The sequence below is a fragment of the Pimephales promelas genome, chromosome 14 (genome assembly GCF_988280905.1).
Source record: "Pimephales promelas chromosome 14, fPimPro1.hap1.1, whole genome shotgun sequence".
NCBI classification, from domain to species: domain Eukaryota; kingdom Metazoa; phylum Chordata; class Actinopteri; order Cypriniformes; family Leuciscidae; genus Pimephales; species Pimephales promelas.
This window is the reverse complement of record NC_142782.1, coordinates 2,775,402-2,796,793: the sequence shown is the minus strand read 5'-3', so window position 1 is coordinate 2,796,793 and position 21,392 is coordinate 2,775,402. Positions and strand designations below refer to the sequence as shown.

At 34.7% G+C, this 21,392-nt stretch overlaps 1 protein-coding gene across 1 annotated transcript; it reads right to left on the bottom strand.

Moving 5' to 3' along the window:
* Window positions 1-33: 33 nt before the first annotated feature.
* On the bottom strand, window positions 34-21,080 carry arid5a (AT-rich interaction domain 5A). The gene is made up of 7 exons (XM_039675008.2): window positions 20,968-21,080; window positions 16,791-16,879; window positions 8,235-8,400; window positions 6,042-6,094; window positions 3,591-3,688; window positions 3,140-3,293; window positions 34-2,395 (listed from the first exon to the last, which is right to left on the bottom strand). Exons 1-7 carry the CDS (start codon window positions 20,969-20,971, stop codon window positions 1,184-1,186), a joined length of 1,776 nt encoding a protein of 591 aa, XP_039530942.2. The 5' UTR covers window positions 20,972-21,080; the 3' UTR covers window positions 34-1,183.
* Between the last annotated feature and the right edge of the window lie 312 nt (window positions 21,081-21,392).

Here is a 21,392-nt window from a genome sequence, read left to right as displayed (position 1 = left end):
CGTCTTCTCATTGCCAGTATATTTTCATTGAAATCACATGACATGATCTTGACATTTATTTTATACAAAAATATTTTTACATTCAGTATACAATTGTACATTAGACATTTTTCACATTTTCGGTGCATTTTTCAATGTGGCAAGTACCTTGAGACTGTAATATAAAGATAAAACATAAAAATACAATTTTGAAGGATTTCCCTTTATATGAAAATTCTAATTTGAGCCAGACTGGCCTTGGTAATGATTCATAAAAATATAAAAATATTGATAATTTACTCAGGACCCTGAACCGTACACAAGTAAGTTTGATTCGTTAGATGAATGGCTTGAAATATTGTGTACACTTATTCCACTTCAACTAAAAAGCAATTCTCTTTAGCAGATATAGCTACATAGACTTGTCAACATGTGTACTATGTAACATTTACATTTCACAGCATTTGGTCATCCAAAGCATTCACTGAGGCATTTTGCCAGTATTGTGTGTATGCTGTTGGGAATCGAATTCCATGAATATGGCGCTGCAAGTGACGCTCTACCAGTTACAGGACCTCATATGCAAGTCTTCCAGTTGGCATTAGTCTTAAAATCAACATGAAACAATTAACAACCCATTTTACTTCTTGTAAAATGATCCAGAAACTCTATTTTGAAAAAGGACTCCAGAGTTTGTAGTCATTTGTGCAGGAAATGAAACAGCCAGCACACGTTAGTTTAATTTAAAGTCCCCCGTAGTCAATCATTTATCCATTAAAACGCATATTTGATCACCAAAATGACATATTTGAACGTTTTTCCCTTTTAAAATAATTATTATGCCTTAGAATGTAACTCGACACCCTTGCCTCATTTAGTATATGCGGTTCTATGAATATGCAAATGAGCCCCGCCTCCACACTCACTCAGCTCAGAGATCCGCTGGTTGTCGATCACACGTTGATCTGATTGGTTACAAGGTCGTTTGATTTCAAAACTTTGTCTTTGGTTCACTGCAGTTTTAAGGAGGAAATACTTAAAGCATATTAAAAACACCACACTGACATAAAAACTTGCTTTTCACCACAGGGGGACTCTATGAGCATGTTATCACATTTTAAGACTTGATGGCTAAAATATGTCCTAGGTTCAGTTTTGATTTCATGTTGACAACAGAAGTCTTGACCAGAAGTTTCAGAACAGCTCAGTACGGCTGCAGGCCTGTCATGTTGTACCCAGCCGGTGAATGCCAGATTGGAAACGGGTAAGGATAGGAAGGCAAGGATGCCTCATAAGAGCCAAGAAAGGGGGATCCCACTGGTGGACAATGCATAGAGTGGGTCTGAGCGTTAGGTATTGTTAGATGTGTTGGGAGAAGTACAGGTTGAAGAGCCTTCAACTGTTCGGATAAGTCTCCCCGGGACCTCTCTGAGGTTGGCATGTAGGGCATTGTTAAACCGGCATGGGGGTGGAAGAAGTACTGCTGGGTACTAGGAAGAGGCTTCGGCAACATAGTCTTTCCTTTCTCTTTTCTGTCCGTCGTCATGCGAAGCTGAGAGGACACTGGGATCTTCTTCAAATAGGCTTCATCGGAGGTAGGCCTCTTTAGGAGGTGCTGGTGATAGGACATGTGTGGCTTAAAACTGGGTGTTAGCCTACAGGGATCACGTGGTAAGACTTTCGAGAAGCTTGAGGCACGAGGAACCCAACAGGCGTTGGTGTAGACGGGCGAGGGAAGCCTGTGGGACGCGAGTCTGGTGGCGGATTTGCCATCCGAGGTCCATAAAAGACTCCGTTGAGTTTTATCGGGATGGGTTTGGCCAGCTTGCAGGTATTCCCGGTAATGGTAGTGGTGATAGTTGGCAAGTTCTTTGCTGTTGGCGTTGGGGTAACAACCGAGAGGCTTGCAAACTCCGGCGCTACTAGGCTTGGATGTGGGAAGAGTTGGCAAACGAGAAGGCGTTTTACTTCCGGTCTCTTTGACGGGAGACTTTTGGGTCGTCACGGCTATACAGTCCTCGGATGAGACCGAGTAAGGAGACGGGCTTCGGGACAAGGAGTCAGACGGAGAGGAGACGGGAAGGGGCGAGCCTTCGGAGGAGTGTCGGGCGCGTGTGGAGGAAGGGTTGGCGGGAGACTGGGTTGAGAGGGATATGTGGATAACGGAGGGTCTCTCCAGTTCGGTACCGTCTTCCACGGAGCCAGAGGCAGGGATGGTGAGGCTAGCCTGAGCCATACGCTTCTTCTTCTCCAAGGGAGAGATCACCTCAGCCGGGATGGGGGTCTGAAGGAGTGGGATCTCTCTGGGGCCGTGGACGGGAGCCGTGGGCGGGTGCTCAGAGTCGGAGGATGGCATCCACGAACTGGAATGGGAACACATGCCTCTCTCACAGTGATGATCTGATCCCAGTTTGTCCTGAGAACGAAAGTGAGATGCGTCAGACTGATGGATCGTCACACACATACACTAAAAGTCCCTGTTTGGATTTAAATAGGCAAGTGCTGAAGAGTCTGTGATTGGATCATTATTGCAGTGATTATGTGTGTAGCAACAGCTCATTGATGGAGTGTGTAGCTTTTCATTTCTTAAACAGCCATGTATGACTCTTTTATGCATCATATCTATCTATCTATCTATCTATCTATCTATCTATCTATCTATCTATCTATCTATCTATCTATCTATCTATCTATCTATCTATCTATCTATCTATCTATCTATCTATCTATCTATCTATCATCTAAGACTCTTTTTTGCATCATATCTATCTATCTATCTATCTATCTATCTATCTATCTATCTATCTATCTATCTATCTATCTATCTATCTATCTATCTATCTATCTATCTATCTATCTATCTATCTATCTATCTATCTATCACATAGACGACCATTGTGGGGGTGAGGGGGTGCTAACACAAACCTCAAACTCCCGGGACAGCAGCAGTTGTCCAAATTTCAATCTTAACCGTGCTATTTATTCAGAAACAATCTTAAAACAGGGCTTTAAGTGTAAAATACTGAACTAACCCTTTAATTGGCTCAGTCAGTCCACTTCAATGAATCAATCAACAATCTGTTTGCGTCATCACATACTTCTCACTAGTTCTCATTTGACAAAGAGCTTCTTTGAACGAAATGCATTTCTTTCCGCTCACCTCGCACTCTTCTCTCTCCATCTTCCTCTTCTTCTTGCTCTCTGGCTTACTTCCCCTGTTCTCAGGGCTCCTCTTGTACTGTTTGCGAGGTTTGGAGGGTGGCAGTGGTTTGTCCTCCTCTCCTTTCAGTTGCCTCTCAAAGGGCAACACCAATCTGCACAAAGAAAGAGATTGTGAGTTAGTCTTGCTTGTAAGAGTTTTCATCGCAACTTCTCGTTCTGCACTGTAGTCAAGTCACCTTCATTTATATAGCGCTTTTAACAACATTGATTGTTTCAAAGCAGCGTACAGTGATAATAGGAAATTAAAGCAACAGAGATGGTTTTGGCTTTACAGCAGATCTTGAATAATGTTATTGTCCCGCTAAAGTGATTCACTTCTGTTGCAAAGATTAGTTATGACCAAGACACCTCAAATCATTAGGTTTGTTTGAGATTGCAAGTGTGTTTACCTCTCGTAGTGTCTGCGTGTGCATGTGGCGGCACTAGTACTGCCTGGACTCCCCCCCAGCTCGTCGTACACATTCTTCCACAGCCTCCGCGCTGTTACCTGTGAGCAAACACAGCGTTATTATTATACATATTATTATAAAAAGAACTGAACTTAACTGCCTAATCTTTAGTAATACTTCTTTCAACTACAGGACAGATTAACTAACGACAAGGCCACACCACACAGCAAATAATAAAAGTGATTTTCACGTTCTTTCTAGGGATGCATGATATATATCAACCACCATATCGGTATCGTCCGGAATATGTTCATTTTTAATGTTTTCGTTATATGCCCAATAGGAATATATCTTAAAGCTGAGAAATAATGGATTATTTCCTTTCAACATGATGGATATGAATTGCCAGATTTATGATTGAAATCACTGTAGAGCAACATGATCAGTCTGTCATATATGTTACATAAAATTATGATGAGTGTGTTTGGGACATGGCTTTTAATGGTGAGACTTGTTTTTCTAAAAAAAATTTGGATTACGATTTACTGGCCGATATATCGGCTATCGGCTTTTAAATATAAAGAATTATCAGTTTTAACAAAATTTTCATATCAGTGCATCTCTAGTTCTTCTTTCTACTGGTGCGTTCACATTTACTTTGAGAATTTGCCTGCAGAATTTCATTGTACAATGGGAGCATTAATTTTATTTCATACCAGACCCGTTTGACATTAAAGGAGTAGATCACTTTTAAAAAAACTTTTGCTGATAATTTACTCACCCCCATGTCATCCAAGATGTCCACGTTTTTCTTTCTTCAGTTGAAAAGTTAAAACTGATGGTTTCTGATTAAAACATTCCAGCATTTTCTCCATATAATGGACTTCAATGGGAACCAAACGGTTCAAGGTCCAAATGAGAGTTTCAGTGCAGCTTCAAAGGGCTTTAAACGACACCAGACGATGAATAAGGGTCTTATCAAGGACCCTTCGAGTCATGACTCAAAAAAAGATTTGTTCATTTTGATGAACAAGTTTGAACAGGAGAGTCACAAACGCGCATCACAGAACAGAGCAAGGCGAGCATTTGTGCTTATAAAACTTTAAAAAATTGATTTATTTTTGAAATGACCGATTTCGCTAGATAAGACCCTTATTCATCGTCTGGAATCGTTTAAAGCCCTTTGAAGCTGCACTGAAACTCTCATTTGGACCTTAAACCATTTGGACCCCATTGAAGTCCATTATATGAAGAAAATCCTGGAATGTTTTCATCAAAAACCTTAATTTCTTTTCGACTGAAGAAAGAAAGACATGGACATCTTGGATGTAAATTATCAGCAAAAGTTTTTTAAAAGTGAACTACTCCTTTAAGACCGCGACCCAACCAACACCCAAATTACTACATCGGGTTGACAAATACTTATTTTCTCATGTAACAAACGCAATCAAACCAACATAATGCATTCTAAGTTCGAAAAATAGACACGCAGCCCAACAATATAATAATTAACAGAAAAAACTAAAGGATGTCATATAGGCTATACAGACGCTTAGAGGTCTCCTTTAACTAAAAGAGCAAACAGCCAAATATGACGGATCTTTACGGATCATTTAATTCAATTTTCTTGCATTTTGTTTCACAGTTTGCATGCATTGCATTATCAGTCTGATCAGCTCTTGTCATAGTGGAACTTCATGATTAGTCACTGCATGGTTTCAGAGGTTTCCTCATTTGTGTCTAAGTACATACCAAAAAATTTATTTTCACAGGCTGTTAAAGGTTTCAGCTTTACAATGCGAACGCCACTCTTACTGCCTGACACATTGCTAAATCAGTTAATGAGCAAGGTACTTTTTATTGGCAGGTTCAGAGGCAGCAACACATTCGTTTCAGATGAGTTACTGGAATAAAGTTTGTCTGATGCAATAATGGCACTCTTTGCTTTCTTGTTTGTTGCATGACTCTTACAAGGTCAAACTTTCCACTCCCAGACCCCATTCACACCAAGAAAGCAAGACCCCCTCTGACCAAGGCTAAAATTATACACAGACAGACATCGGTTTAACTGACCACACGCACACTTATTAAAATACAAACACTTTAGCACCTTAGAGTGAGTGGAAACTCAAGAGTGAGAACAAAGCTTTGTAGAGGCAGGTTTGGACAGAAAGAGCAAGTGGCGGATGGACCCCATTCTCATTGTGGTCATAACGGTCACTTGCTGTATGTATGGTGTGACCTAAAGCCATCATAGTTTCCACTGTGCAAGAGCAAGCGGCGAATGCATGACCTGCTTCTCAACTTCCTCGTGAGGTGCGGAAGCCCTGGGCAGTTGGCACACTTGCACAATATATCGACAAGATAGTGCTATCAGTGGCATGAATGAGAGATGGGGGGAGATAGACCAGCAACAGGTTGTGAAAGGTTTGTTTGCTTGAGGACACCTACCGCATCATATCCTCCAAGAGTCTCCACAGCTTTGTAGATTTTCCACAGGTTGACTGGAAAAAAAAAGAAAAGGGGTTGATATGTAGATCCACTTCCCACAAAATGCACAAATACATTGTCATTTTAGTGCTTCAACAAAAGAGCAGTAAAAGGAGGCGATTTTTATTATATATTAATTTGGTATAAGGTGTGGAAACATGTTCTGGAACACTGCTGCAGTTTAGATTTATTTATTTTTTAAGTATATTTCATATAAAGTAATTAAAACAACACTCTCGCTCACTTCTGGCTTGCTAGTTTTCTTCCAAATTAATAAACAAATATTTTTTACAATAAAATTGTTACGTGTTTGAGCTAGGGCTGTCAAACGATTAATCGCGATTAATCGCATCCAAAATAAAAGTTTGTGTTCACATAATATATGTGGGTGCACTGTGTATAGTTATTTTGTATATATATATATATATATATATATATATATATATAAATACACACATGCATGTATATTTAAGAAAAAATATTATTTATATATAAAATAAATTATATATAGGGCTAGTGCAAAAATTAATTGCGATTAATCGCATCCAAAGTAAAAGTCTGCGTTTACATAATATATTTGTGTGTGCTGTATAGTTATTTTGTATATATAAATACACACACATGCATGTATATATTTAAGAAAATGTGTAATTCATATATAAAATATTTATATTTATATAATATAGATTATGTATTTATATATATATATATATAAATATATACAGAATTTAAATGCAAATAATTCTTAAATATATACATGCATGCATAGGTATTTATATATACAAAATAATTATATACAGCACACACACATATATTATGTAAACACAGACTTTTATTTTGGATGCGATTAATCGCAATTAATTTTTGCACAGCCCTAAATATAAATCTATATACAGTATATCCATGAAAATATTTCTTAAATATATACAAGCATGTGTGTGTATTTATATATATATCAAATAATTATACACAGGGCACACACATATATTATGTAAACACAAACTTTTATTTTGTATGTGATTAATCGCGATTAATCGTTTGACAGTCCTAGTTTGAGCTTGACAAATGCATTCGACAAAGCCATTTTTGTAAAATTCAGAGGTTACACTTTATTTTCAGGTGATGCAGTTACTCAAATAAGTACTGAGTAATATTAATTAACCACGTGTACTTATTATAGAGTTATGGTTAGGGTTTGGTTAAGGAATAGTTGCTTGTAATTATGCATACTGTTATTACTTTAGTAAGTACCTGTAACGTGTCACATTCAAATAATTGTGACTAATGATAATACCATATTATGACTAATGATTTCAATAGCTGGAGTTGAGAAGGTCAAGACTAATTTAAGAATGTATATATTTTAGATCATTTATCCAGCAGTTTTTACAACAAAAATCATGTAGTTTGTGTCTTTAATGCTTATAAATGTATTCGCGGAAAGTGACAGATACAGTTTTTTTTATGTTAGTGGTTCTCAGCTGGTGCGCAATGTTAATAATAAAATGCATTAGTTATATATAGTTTTAAACATGGTTTATGATGACAATGTGTTTTGTGAGGTGAATTATGGCTGCTGAGAGCATCAACCCATTTACAAAGTAAATTCTCAGCTATTTTGAATATCATTAAGACAAAGCAGCTTTTTGTAATATATTAGGGCTGTCAAACAATTAATCACGATTAATCGCATCCAAAATAAAAGTTTGTGTTTACATAATATACGTGGGTGCACTGTGTATAATTATTTCATATATATAAATACACACACATGCTTGTATATATTTATGAAATATTTTCATGTATATGCTGTATATAGATTTATATATAATTTATTTTATATATAAATAATATTTTTTTCTTAAATATACATGCATGTGTGTGTATTTATATATATATATATATATATATATATATATATATACAAAATAATTATACACAGTGCACCCACATATATTATGTAAACACAAACTTTTATTTTGGATGTGATTAATCGCGATTAATCGTTTGACAGCCCTTATACAGTATATACATAAATTACATTTGCATGTTTTTTAGAGTTGAGGTTTTGGTGTAGCGTTACCACATGATGTTCAATGCCAAAAGCACTGATTTAAATGATATTATATAAGATGCAACAGTTTTCAGACTCACTCTGTTTAAAGCCGAGATGGGGAATTCTCTCGATCGGCGTGCCTCTTTCCTTCATAAAACAGTACAGATTGGTCACAAATGTCCTCTCTTCACTCTCTGATTGGTCAGTTCTGGAAGCCTCATCACTGCTATTTGTGGATGCCAAGTTCTCCATCTCCATGGTGGTCTAGTGGGAAAATGGCGTATGGTTAAAAGACACAAAATCACGAAAGTTGTCCATAAAAAATTCAACAAATATCTGGCTGAACAAAATTGAAATATCGCATTAAACATTTGCGAAAAAAGCAACATTTCCATCAAGCGAGAGGTAAATCGTCAAAACTGGCGCCAAATATGACTGGCTACTCCAGGTATGTCGTCTATACAGGCAAAGTCACATTTAATTTATTATTCACACATAATTTGTTCAGTAAAGCGTATGTTTTGTCATCAGATAAAAAATATTGAATATTTATGAGCATCTTGGCGTTTCCTTACAGCGTTTTTTATGCAATATCCCAAAATGCGCATAAAAATAGGTGGAAAACATAAGCTGCTGTGACATTATTTTCTACTACATTATTACTGTATTTTTATTTATTTATATTCAAATGATAAACAATGTAAATGATGGTAGTCTTGCTTGTTTACTGATTTATATTAAAAACTATTTGTTTTCAAGTAATAAGAATTTAATAAGAATCACCATTACACTGTAAAAAAATATTGATGGTTTAACTTAAAAAAGTAAGTAACCTGGTTGCCTTAAAATATTAAGTTGATTGAACTGGAAAAAGTGAGTTAATAAAAATGAAGGAGAATGATTTAATCATCAGAAACTCAAAATTATATGTTATCTGAACTAAATAAATTATTATAAAGTTGATTTGACAAAAGAAAAAATGTTGTGATTACTCCACTGTAAAAAAATATTGTTGGTTAAACTTAAAAAAGTAAGTAACCTGGGTTGCCTTAAAATTTTAAGTTGATTGAACTGGAAAAAGTGAGTTAATACAATGAAGGAGATTAATTTAATCATCAGAAACTCAAAATAATAAGTTATCTCAACTAATTAAATTATTATAAAGTTGATTTGATGTAGTGAAAAATTTTGTAGTGAAAAATTGAGAGAAAATTAAATGGTCGCAATGCAAAAAAAATAGGCCTTTTTTAAGGTGAAATTGTGATAAAAGTGCATAAATTTCACATCATTTTCAATTTCTGTCTAGTTCAGGATTCCCAACATAAGAGTTCAATTGTCAATAAATATACAGTGTGCATGTGCACTGTACACGATATAGGCAAGATATGAATATATGTGGGAGAGTTTGTGTCATTTACAGGAAGCGGCGTAATTGTGCTTCGAATTACCTTCAAATTTCACTTTCACACAAATAGCATGATGAACCTGATTCATTTTCTGAAAGCCTCATGCAAAATTGTAGGTGATATAGGTGTTCATGCAACTCCAGTCATATTCAGAGTGCGAGACTGAAAACACAACAGCTTTGGCTTTCACCACCACTTTCAATAAGTAACCAGACATCCTGTTTGAAGGGAAACCGAACCACTGGTGGGGTTTTCACAAATGAGAGATGCACTAGTGCTGTGATCAAGACTCAAGTGCTGCAAACATGAGAAACCTTGCAATTACTGCATGAGAGAGAGAGAGAGGGCGAGAGCTGAAAATCACAATGAATGCATCTACAGCCAAACTAAAAATTGTTCAGACATTGTTCAGTTTATTCACTATAGTTCAGAAAATGGTAATCAAATATGAGAAGAACTCCCAGTCAATATTTGACTGGTTTTGTCCGTCCTTCTAGACGTCTCGCAAATGAATTATGTTGAATATCTGTCAGCTGTTACTTTTAACTACACAATTAGAGAATAACAGTTGCATTTTTGGGTATAATATGTCACAGTTTACTTTATTTTGCTATCCTCACTTACATAAATTAACTATAGTGTTCTACCAAAAAATAAAAAATAAAAATAAAAATCTAAAAGTACATCTGGTGTCTGAATAATTTTTGATTTGACTGTATATTATACTAAAAAAGTGAAGTGAGATTATCAGATAGTTATGTTCCTCAGTTTGCACTTGTCTATACAATTTAATCAAAAGACCTTGTGCATGTGTAATAGTATTCAATGAACACTTGTTCTGTACTTCAAATCTTACAAATACATTTAAAAGAAACTGTACATGCAGAAATAATATTTTTATTAATGCTGAAATAAAAGGCCTCACTTTCACAACACTTTTAAATGTCATTATGTTTAATAAACTTTTGTCATCCTAAAGAACTATTTTGATGTGTTGACTAACATATTAAAGCACTTTTGATTAGTTATAAATCTGATATTTCATTTAAAGTGAATATATATTTTAAATGTACTGAATTGAAAAGTGTGTAATTACAAACATAGTTTCAAAGTTTCAATAGAAATGACATTAAAGTGTATTTTTTGTTAATTTTACACAAGAGCATACTGATTTAAAATTACATTATTTCCATATTAAGAATTCTTTGTATAAGTTTGTAAAAAAGTGCTAATCAAGGCTAATCTAGACAAAAACACAAGTTTTCAGGAAACGCCTCTGGTTTCAGACACCACAACAAATAGCTGTCCCCTCAAATGATGCCCTATTTAAGAGCATAAGGGGGGTAAAGTAAGCCACAGCCCTTGAAACACAGCACGATTTAGGGCATCATCCATGTTTGTAATATAACGTGACCAGATTTCTGAAATTGAAACCTCACTTATCGTCTATGAACGGATGCAAAATATTTTTGTCTGCTTGTTTTTAATGACTTTTTGTTTAACTTATCAAATATTATTTGCTATGCGTGTCATTTATTTCTTAACCCCAGCCCTATACCCGATAAACACTTCATTCTCACTATTAAATCATATTTAAGTACCCTTATTTTCACCTTTTGAATATTTTCTTAATTTTAATTCATAATAAAGGCCTCTCCGATGAGAATAATAAGTTCAGACGTTTAACATTTGTATATTTTTTTACAGTTTATGACACGATGTGCATGTAAACCTCACTCCCCTGATCTCAAGAGGCGCACTAGCGATTGATGCTAGCGGCTGCGGCTTCATATCATAGACATGGGGTTCGAATTTGTCAAGTAGGAGCGATTACACATACAAACAGATGAATAGCTAGTATGTGACTATCTTGAATCCTCTTTTGCTACATGATGATAATAATGCTCTGAAAAGCTTTCATAATAAATGTAGCGGCGCAAAGTAATCAGTATTCCTCGCAGCGCCCTCTGTTGGTGCAAATACCCACTACATCATGGCTCTGCTAATGTTGCCTGGGCTTTTTCGCAGTGTGTTTGAACACCTTATAGATGTTCTTGCATAACCAGAAAGGAACAAGCCCTGGTGAAACAGGGAAGTAAGTGAGTGTTATCTACAGAAAAACAGCACATCCACCCTGAGTGGCAAAGTGATAAGCTGATCACGCCAAAGTGGAAGTGCTAAAGCTAACGCGCAGAAACACAAGACAATGACCCACAGTGAGGGCAGGCCGCAAGTGAGAAATGAAAGAGTGAAGGCATGCAGAAATGAACGCCAGCCGTCAAGTATCGCCCACTCAGAAACAACACACGTGACTTACGGCTTCCTGGTAAACTCCAGAAAATCAGTTCATGTAAGCTAATTGTTTCAGAAGTTGCATATACATTGAGGCTTGATGCATGACAGACCATCTGGCTGTTAAAGGAGCTGTAGGATGGAAACAATTATTAAAGAGTTAATTTACAAGTCAAGTCATAGCGCTTTTAACAATGTAGATTCTCATTTCATGGAGAAGTCTTAAAGATGGAGTAGTATGGGTGGACAATAGTCATTATGAAAAACTTTGATCCTTAACTAATCGTATACATTTACACTCTAAAAAATGCTGGGTTGTTTTAACCCAATTTTGGGTCAAATATGGACGCATTTACACTTTTTAAATGACATTTTTAACCCAATGTTTGAGTTTGTCCATATTTGACCCAAAATTGGGTTAAAACCCCAGCATTTTTAAGAGTGTACATTTTGGTTGCACTTTATTTTGATAGTCCACTTTAGACATTTTACTAATGTACACTCTAAAAAATGCTGGGTTGTTTTAACCTAATTTTGGGTCAAATATGGACACATTTACATTTTTAAATGACATTTTTAACCCGATGTTTGAGTTTGTCCATATTTGACTCAAAATTGGGTTAAAACAACCCAGCATTTTTAAGAATGTACATTTTGGTTGCACTTTATTTTGATAGTCCACTTTAGACATTCTACTAATGTACACTCTAAAAATTGCTGGGTTGTTTTAACCCAATTTTGGGTCAAATATGGACGCATTTACACTTTTTAAATGACATTTTTAACCCAATGTTTGAGTTTGTCCATATTTGACCCAAAATTGGGTTAAAACAACCCAGCATTTTTAAGAGTGTACATTTTGGTTGCACTTTATTTTGATAGTCCACTTTAGACATTTTACTAATGTACACTCTAAAAAATGCTGGGTTGTTTTAACCCAATTTTGGGTCAAATATGGACACATTTACATTTTTAAATGACATTTTTAACCCGATGTTTGAGTTTGTCCATATTTGACTCAAAATTGGGTTAAAACAACCCAGCATTTTTTAGAGTGTACATTTTGGTTGCACTTTATTTTGATAGTCCACTTTAGACATTCTTCTAATGTAACTTTGGGTTACACTTTATATTAACGTGTTATTGTTACAGTGTATTTAAGTACTGAGTAATATTGAGCAACTACATCAGTATAGGGTTAGGATTTGGTTGCGTGTATAATTTAGTGCATGATTATTACTAAAAAAAATGCTGGATTGTTTCAATCCAAATTTGGGTCAAATATGGACAACCCCAAATGTTAGGTTAAAAATTGAATTAAAAAAAAGTTGGTTTTGAAGCAAAAAGTTAAAATTTGAAATGACATTTTTAACCCAACATTTGGGTTTGTCCATATTTGACCCAAAATTGGGTTAAAACAACCCAGCATTTTTAAGAATGTACATTTTGGTTGCACTTTATTTTGATAGTCCACTTTAGACATTTTACTAACTTTATATTAACGTGTCATTGTTACAGTGTGGTTATATATTTAAGTACTGAGTAATATTGAGCAACTGCATGTACTCAGTATAGGGTTAGGATTTGGTTGCATGTAATTATGAATCATTTATTGCATGATTATTACTAAAAAATGCTGGATTGTTTCAACCCAAATTTGGGTCAAATATGTAGGGTTGTAGGGTTGTAGGGTTAAAAATTTTATTTAAAAAAAAGTTGGTTTTGAAGCAAAAAGTTAAAATTTGAAATGACATTTTTTAACCCAACATTTGGGTTAGTCCATATTTGACCCAAATTTTGGTTAAAACAAGAGTGTAAGTACATGTAACAATATTTAGCAAGGACACTATCAAATAAAGTGTTACCTAACATAGTTATTATAGTATTAGAAGACGGTTTGGTAGAATAAGTCGACATGGACTATTGAAATAAAGTGTGAATAATATGAAAAAGAAAATGTGTATAATATGAGCCTTTTCTCTTTCCTAAGCTGGGCACAGATCATCTTAAACCAGCTAAAACGTTTGTGTTGGTGGAAACAAGTTTTGGAAACATTTGGTTAAATCACATTCACACACCGAAAACCATTCATAACAGCTTGAGAAGAGAAATTCCCCAGTGCGTTGCGCACAGAAAGCTTTGGATTTCCACTTGATGACTTTGGTGGTTGAACTGTGCCGTTAAGTAATGTTCAGTCAGTGAGTTTCACACTGAATAGAGTTCCTCAGAGAGGGTAACTTCTTCCCAGAACAAGGCCTCTACAATGACTAATATTGAGCATATAGGGCTTTATTCTAACCTCTGACTAATATAGAAGACAAGAAGGCCCCTTTTCAGTGTACCGAAATGAGTAAACATTGAGGCCTAAGGGTATATCTCTCTCGTGTAAAGGGAATAATATCATACGTGTATGTAGGCCCATCTAAAAAGAGTCTGATTCATTCTTTCCCTCGCTTCGGCCATGAATACAACAGAGAAAACGCACTGACACATGCCTTTTTGCTACGGGTACGACCGAGCCTGGTTTGAGTCATCTTCACTGAAATATCATATAGAGATTTATCTGATTGCCATCTACCCAAACACTTCCTGTTATATTGACAACACTGATAATAACCAGCTTCGAGGAATAGCGTTGAGAAACGTTCTTGGAATAAATGTTTAAATATCTTTTAATCAGGAGAAACATGTTAATGAGTTTTGCTATTTCACTCGAAAAGAAATGAAGGTTTTTGATGAAAACATTCCAGGATTTTCGACTTCAATGGGAACCAAACGGTTCATGGTCCAAATGGGAGTTTCAGTGCAGCTTCAAAGGACTTTAAACGACACCAGACGATGAATAAGGGTCTTATCAAGCGAAACGATCGGCCATTTAAAAAAAAAATAACAAAGTTTAAGTTTTATAAGCTCAAATGCTCGCCTTGCTCTGTTCTGTGATGCGCGTTCGTGACTCAAAATGAACAAATCTTTTTTCGAGTCATGACTCGAAGGGTCCTAGATAAGACCCTTATTCACCATCTGGTGTCGTTTGAAGCTGCACTGAAACAGTCATTTGAACCTTGAACCGTTTGGACCCCATTGAAGTCCATTATATGGTGAAAATCCTGGAAAGTTTTCATCAAAAACCTTAATTTCTTTTCGACTGAAGAAAGAATAACATGGACATCTTGGATGACATGGGGGTGAGTAAATTATCAGCAAAAGTTTTTTAAAAAGTGAACTACTCCTTTAAGTTGTTTATCACTGTGAAGCTGCTTTGATACAATATATATTGTAAAAAGCGCTATATAAATAAATCTGACTTGACTATAATACACAACATATTCACTGTATTTGATTATATTTATGAACTGATGATGTTTCCCTCGTATAGCTGCCCTTCTTTACACCAACACCTAAAAACCTATTCAAATACACTTATATTCGATAAACACTTCATTAAATCATCTTTAAGTACTTTATTTTCACATTTTAAATATTTTCTTAATTTTTAAATCATATGCAGCTGATATGATATGCGGAGACTTTTTTTTTTTCTTTAGTTTTTGTTGTTTTCCCCAGTATAATTATGTGTTTTATTATTGTAAAGTGTCCTTGAGTGTCTTGAAAGGCGCCCACAAAATTATTATTATTATTTATTAAGAATAAGTTCAGATAAAGGCGGGTTCGAACTCCGCCCACTTTGGGATCAAAAATGCTCTTTAAAAATGAACTGGTTTCAGAAACCTTTTCTCTTTTATCTCTTACAAAGTCCTTTTTAACCACAAATTTAATAAAAGAGCTGAGGTAATGCTTGAATTCACATCAACGTACGTGCCATTAAACTATTGAGGGCACTTGATATGCAACAAAAACATGAGATCACTCGTTCAATTTAATATAGTCATATCAAGACCACAATAGGGAAGAGCTAAGCTCTTAGACGCTACCTTAAAGTTTCAAACAGGAAGGTTTTGTGTGTGTGTGTGAGTGTGTGTCCCTCTCGAACTGTGGCTAAAAGTAGCTGTGAGAGACTCGCAGCTCTTCAATTTCCACCATTCAAATTTCGGAAAAGTGCGTGGGTAAAGTCTGCAGCGGACGTGTCAATAACACTCTCAAAATGAGAGTTTCTACATGTTGAAGAAGAAGAAGAAGACGCAGTGGCATGGCCAGCGCTCGCCACCAAAACCACACGGCTTTCAACTTCTGACGCCACCCTGGAAATATGATGCATCTTTGCACTAGCATACAAACGCTGTTTTCAATTACCAGAAGTGTGAGAGAGAGAGAGAAAAAAACATATGCCATTGTTTATATGCCTATCTGTGTGTGTAGCATAAAAGAAATGACTATGCCACATTTTACTCACTTATTCACTGTGAAGCCATAAATGAAGAAGCGAAAAATGAAAAAAAAAAAAGGGGGAGCAAAGACTTGTCGAGTAAATATATGTCAATATACGGGGACACTGATTTTTCACACAACAGATTAAAAAAAAAAAAAAAGGAGGATTTTCTTGCTAAATAATAAAGATGTCATGTGACTAACTATTGTTCCTGACATCAGCATTCTCCGTAACCGAAATATTGCAATAATACCAGAAATCAATTTGGCAACAGTCATTAGATCGAAAGGGGAAGTGAGATGTTATTTTTACAAGCAAATTTTAGACTCATCGGTTATGTGAAATTTACATAAACTACCATGCAAATTCAAATCCATGTTTACAGCTCAGGTTTGCGAGATAATACGTTCTCACGCCTTGAAGGGATAGTAAGCGACGCGTTCAGTCATTATTTACTCAAAACCATATGCTTTTAGTCGTTTAGTGGAACAAAAGCGGAACTGTTACGCAGCCTTTGCCACAGAACCACAATAAAAATAGTGCATCGGACTCAAGTCATATGATAGTCTCTGCTAAACCACCAGATGTTCTCAGAAATGAGTCTTAAGGCTTGAGGATGAGCAGATTACCTGCTTTGGTGAATCGAGCTCCTGTTGTGTGTTTTCACAGTCCTCACGCTCTGCTTCTCCAGATTCGACCTCTCCGCGAGGGTCCAGCACTGAAACACAGTTACACACACGTCAACGATCGTGGGAATAAACTAAAGAATCTACACTGTTCTGCAAAAAAATATTTGTTGGTTTAACTTAAAAAAAATGATGTAACTTGGTTGCCTTAAAATTTCAAGTTCATTGAGTTAATACAACGAAGGAGATTGATTTAATCATCAGAAACTCAAAATATGATGTTATCTGAAGCACATCAATTATTTAAGTTGATTTGACAAAAGAAAAATTTTGTGATTACAAATCATGAACATATTTTTTTTTTACAGTGTGGGAATGAAATGTTTTAATGGGGTTTTCAGTGTTGATGAGAAAGCAAGCAAGCCAACTGATCAGCTTTATAAAGCTGTTATATATATATATATATATAGCAAATAAATGTAATAAATATATGTTAATATAATAAATAAATGTTTTTTTAGAGTCCTTTTTCTTCGAAAATCCGCATCAAAGCAAAGGTGAATTTCTAACACGTTTGGGGTAACTTTAGGATTACTCAGAAATGGATAGTTTTAACTCAACATGATCATCGTTAACCGAAACCTGCATCACTTTCTTTCTTCTGCGGGACAGGAACGAAAAAAAAAACCACAAAAAAAAACGTACATGTTGACTGACGTTGTATAGGCAAAAACTGCTGAAAAACTTTATTCTTTATATACTTTTATTCATGTTTTGAATTAACTTTTATTTTTAAGTGTAATTTTTTAGTAATTTTGTTTTGCAATTTTTACAAACAAGTTTTTATTTAATTTTTTCCATATATATATATATATATATTATATAGATAGGTATAATTTTAGTCAACTTATTTATCTCAGTTTGCTGTCAAGCATTTCTAATTTTCTAGTATATATATAGAAATATATATTCTAATATTTATATTTGTATTATTTTTATATAGGCTATTTATTGCTTCAAATAATTTTTATTTCAGTTTTAATTTGAGCGATAACTTATTTATTTCAGGTATAGCTGCCAAGATAACATTTATAATTTTATAGTTTTCTAGGTTTTTTGGTTATAATTTTCTTTGTAACATTTTCTTAATATATATTTACACTGTAAAAAAAATGTGTTGTCACAATATATTTTCTTTTGTCGAATCAACTTTCTAATAATTTATTTAGTTGAGATAACTTATTATTTTGAGTTTCTGATGATTAAATTAATCTCCTTCATTGTATTAACTCACTTTTTCCAGTTCAATCAACTTAAAATTTTAAGGCAACCCAGGTTACTTACTTTTTTAAGTTAAACCATCAATATTTTTTACAGTGCACAAGTTAAATTTAAATTAATTTAATTTTTAGTAATTTTAGTGTATTTTATACGTCAACTTACATATTTCAGTTAGTTGCCAATGTAACATTTATAATGTTATAATTTATATTTCGTCACATTTTTATATCAGCTTTAGTTTAAGTAATTTTAGTACTTCCGCTGAATTATTTCAGCTACTTGCCAATAACAATAATTTTTATTTTCATCTAATAATATTTATATTTCTTGTTTTCGATTTGTACATTTATAGCTTGAAATCAGAATTTCAGTTTTGGTACTTAAACTTATTTATTTCAATTAGCTGCCAAGGCAACATTTCTAAATTTCTTTGAAGTTTTTCATCCGATATTTATATTTTATTTCAACTTTATTTCAATTAGAGAAAACGATTTTGATTAGTTTTATTTAACAACACCACCACTATCTTCAAAATACTTTTGCACACAGAAGAAAGAAAGTCCTACAGGTTTGAAATGACATGATTGTGAGTAAACAACATCAACAACAATCCTGGGAATCCCAATGACCACAAAAAAATCAAAACAAGTACTGAATGTACATAAACTGAGCGACTCTCTCTCTCAACAGCACGTCTGCTCTATAAAATGCAGTTTTGCATTAGAAGCGTTGAATTAAATAGACGTGAGAGAGAGAAACATTCGAATATGAAACCACATGATTACAACACTACTTCCTGTCTGTATGCATAAACCACAGCTGTGATACTTGCTCGAATATAACAAAAAAAAAACTTTGTGTGCTGTCTAACAAAACCGACACGGATCGGATCCTCAGATCATAATAAAAGCAATATCTCGCATTGGTTCACCGAATCAATCATGTGTTTATTACATACAGTACACGGCCTTTTTTTACATGCTTATTCAGAGCAATATCATCAAGTGTCCCATGCACGAGCGAGCAGATCAAGCCATGGTAAACTGACAGCTTCTCATTGACAAAAACCACTGATTTATGTGTTCAGGGCACCTCATCACTCTTTACACTCGAATATCTGTGTGTCTGAAACATCCAGAGACGCTTCCGGTGCCAGGGCACTCAACAGCCTTCTGTTATTCCACTTCCCCTTCTGAGCCACAGCGCAGAGACACTGTGTGACAAGTTCGACTGATATTATCACTGATGCGATAGCAACTTCTGCATTGTTTTCTGGAAGGATGATGGACCTCGATTTCAGCATTTAACAAAGCGATATTACTTGGGCTTTGCGGCTTTTCTTCTGATGGTGAATCTGTCACATCCCGGATTGACGATTGCAATCTTTCTGGTCTCGAAAAACAACATCATAATGTAATAACCCTGTGATATCATCACACAGGAGTTATGACGACGTCAGACGTTGAAGAGTTATCATCAGTGTCTGTGATGTGTGTGTTGGGCCATTAGGCTTATCTAGCTCACTTTCATCAGTTTGCAGTCAGTGTATCTGATGAGGGGTTTTACGCTTCAACAGCAATGTGTTGCTATTTCTCTAAACCACTTCCTCAAAGAGCAAAACTTGTTATGGTTACTCATATATACGCCTTATTACTGTCACTCAAATTACTAAAATGACAGAAATAGCTATGGCAAGCCACTTACCACTCACAAAAAAAAAAAAAAAAAAAAAAACGTGTCAATTTAACTAGGATTTTATTTTTAAATTAGTCATTAGTATCTTTTTCAGTTTCACTAGTTAACCATTTGTTAGGCTAATACACTGTTAAAAATAAAATAAAGATTATTAGAGTATGTTTTACAAGAAAACATTCAGTAGTGAGTTTCACTAGTATACATGTAATTATTTAAATTGTTTTCTACCTGAAAAATGGAATTAATTCATTATTTTACTCATAACTGTTTGTTATGAGTAAAATAGTAGTAAATGTAAATTTACTACACTGTTAAAAAATTAAGTTATGACAATGTATGTTTGACATTGCGTTATCTCATCAAAACAAGGTAAGCAATTTTCAACTTGTTTTTATGAATTATACAAGATTCGACTAATTTTTAAAGTCAGTTTAATGTAATTTAAGTTGAAATGACTTAAACACCCAATTTAAAGGTTGATCACAACTTTTTTTTCTTTTGTCAAATCAACTTAGATAATTCATTTGTTTCAGATAACATAATATTTTAATTTTCTGTTGATTAAACCAATCACAATTTTTTTTAAGGCAACCAGGATGTTTACTTTAAGTTAAACCAACAATTGTTTATTTTTTACAGTGTAACAATTTCTGGGTGAAAATTCTTTATACACTTAATTATTTTTCATTGTATAATCTCAGTTTTTCTACTAAGATTTTTAATTTAACTAGCCCATTGGCTATAGCATCAGGACTAGTCAAAACAACTAACTTAATGTCTCAGAAATGGTTAATTTTAAAACTGAAACATATATTAGTCACTATTATATCACTTATATGTGCAATGTAAAAAAAGTGCTAGTAACAAAAATATCATAGGTAATATTATAGTTTTAAGCCATGCCAATAGACATATAGTGTAGTGATTAATTCCCAAACCATTTCAAATGTTAAATTAAAATGTATTGCCACGTATAAATAAGCACTGATACCTTCTGCACAGTGTATATAATATCTTAAATCTATGAATTAGGCATTGAATCTAAAACTGGGATCTGGTTTGTTTTAGGAAACCTGTCAAGGTCTAGAAAGCCAGTTCACAGACAATCTCACTCTAGTTAAAAACTCATTTAAAAGCATTCAAATGTACCGTAATCATGTTGATATTACACATTAAGTGCATTAAAAGTAATATAATTGCTTACCCATTTTCGAAAACTGCGTCGTCCACAGATTGTGAGTTCAGGAGCGTGTATTGACGTCTATCTGTCCTTGTTTAACAGTAATTGACAGCTCAGTGTTGAGCACGCGCTTCCACACCAGTGTCACTCGCGAGCTCGCCTCTCATTGGGCGTTCAGTCACTTCCTCACACGAGCGCATCAGGAACTCTGGGACTTTGAGTTTTGTTGCACGATTATTATTGTTTTCGAGTTTTATTTAAATACCACTTCACGTAAATATTGCAATATTTCACTCACTTAGTATATATTACCACTCTGTGGGTTTTGTATTGAATCTCTAACTCTTTTACCCCAACCTCCAATGTGAAAAATATGAACTATGATATATTTTCAAAACTTTGATTATGGAAGCAAAGAGCAAAACAAACATTTTTAGTAGCCTATAGTT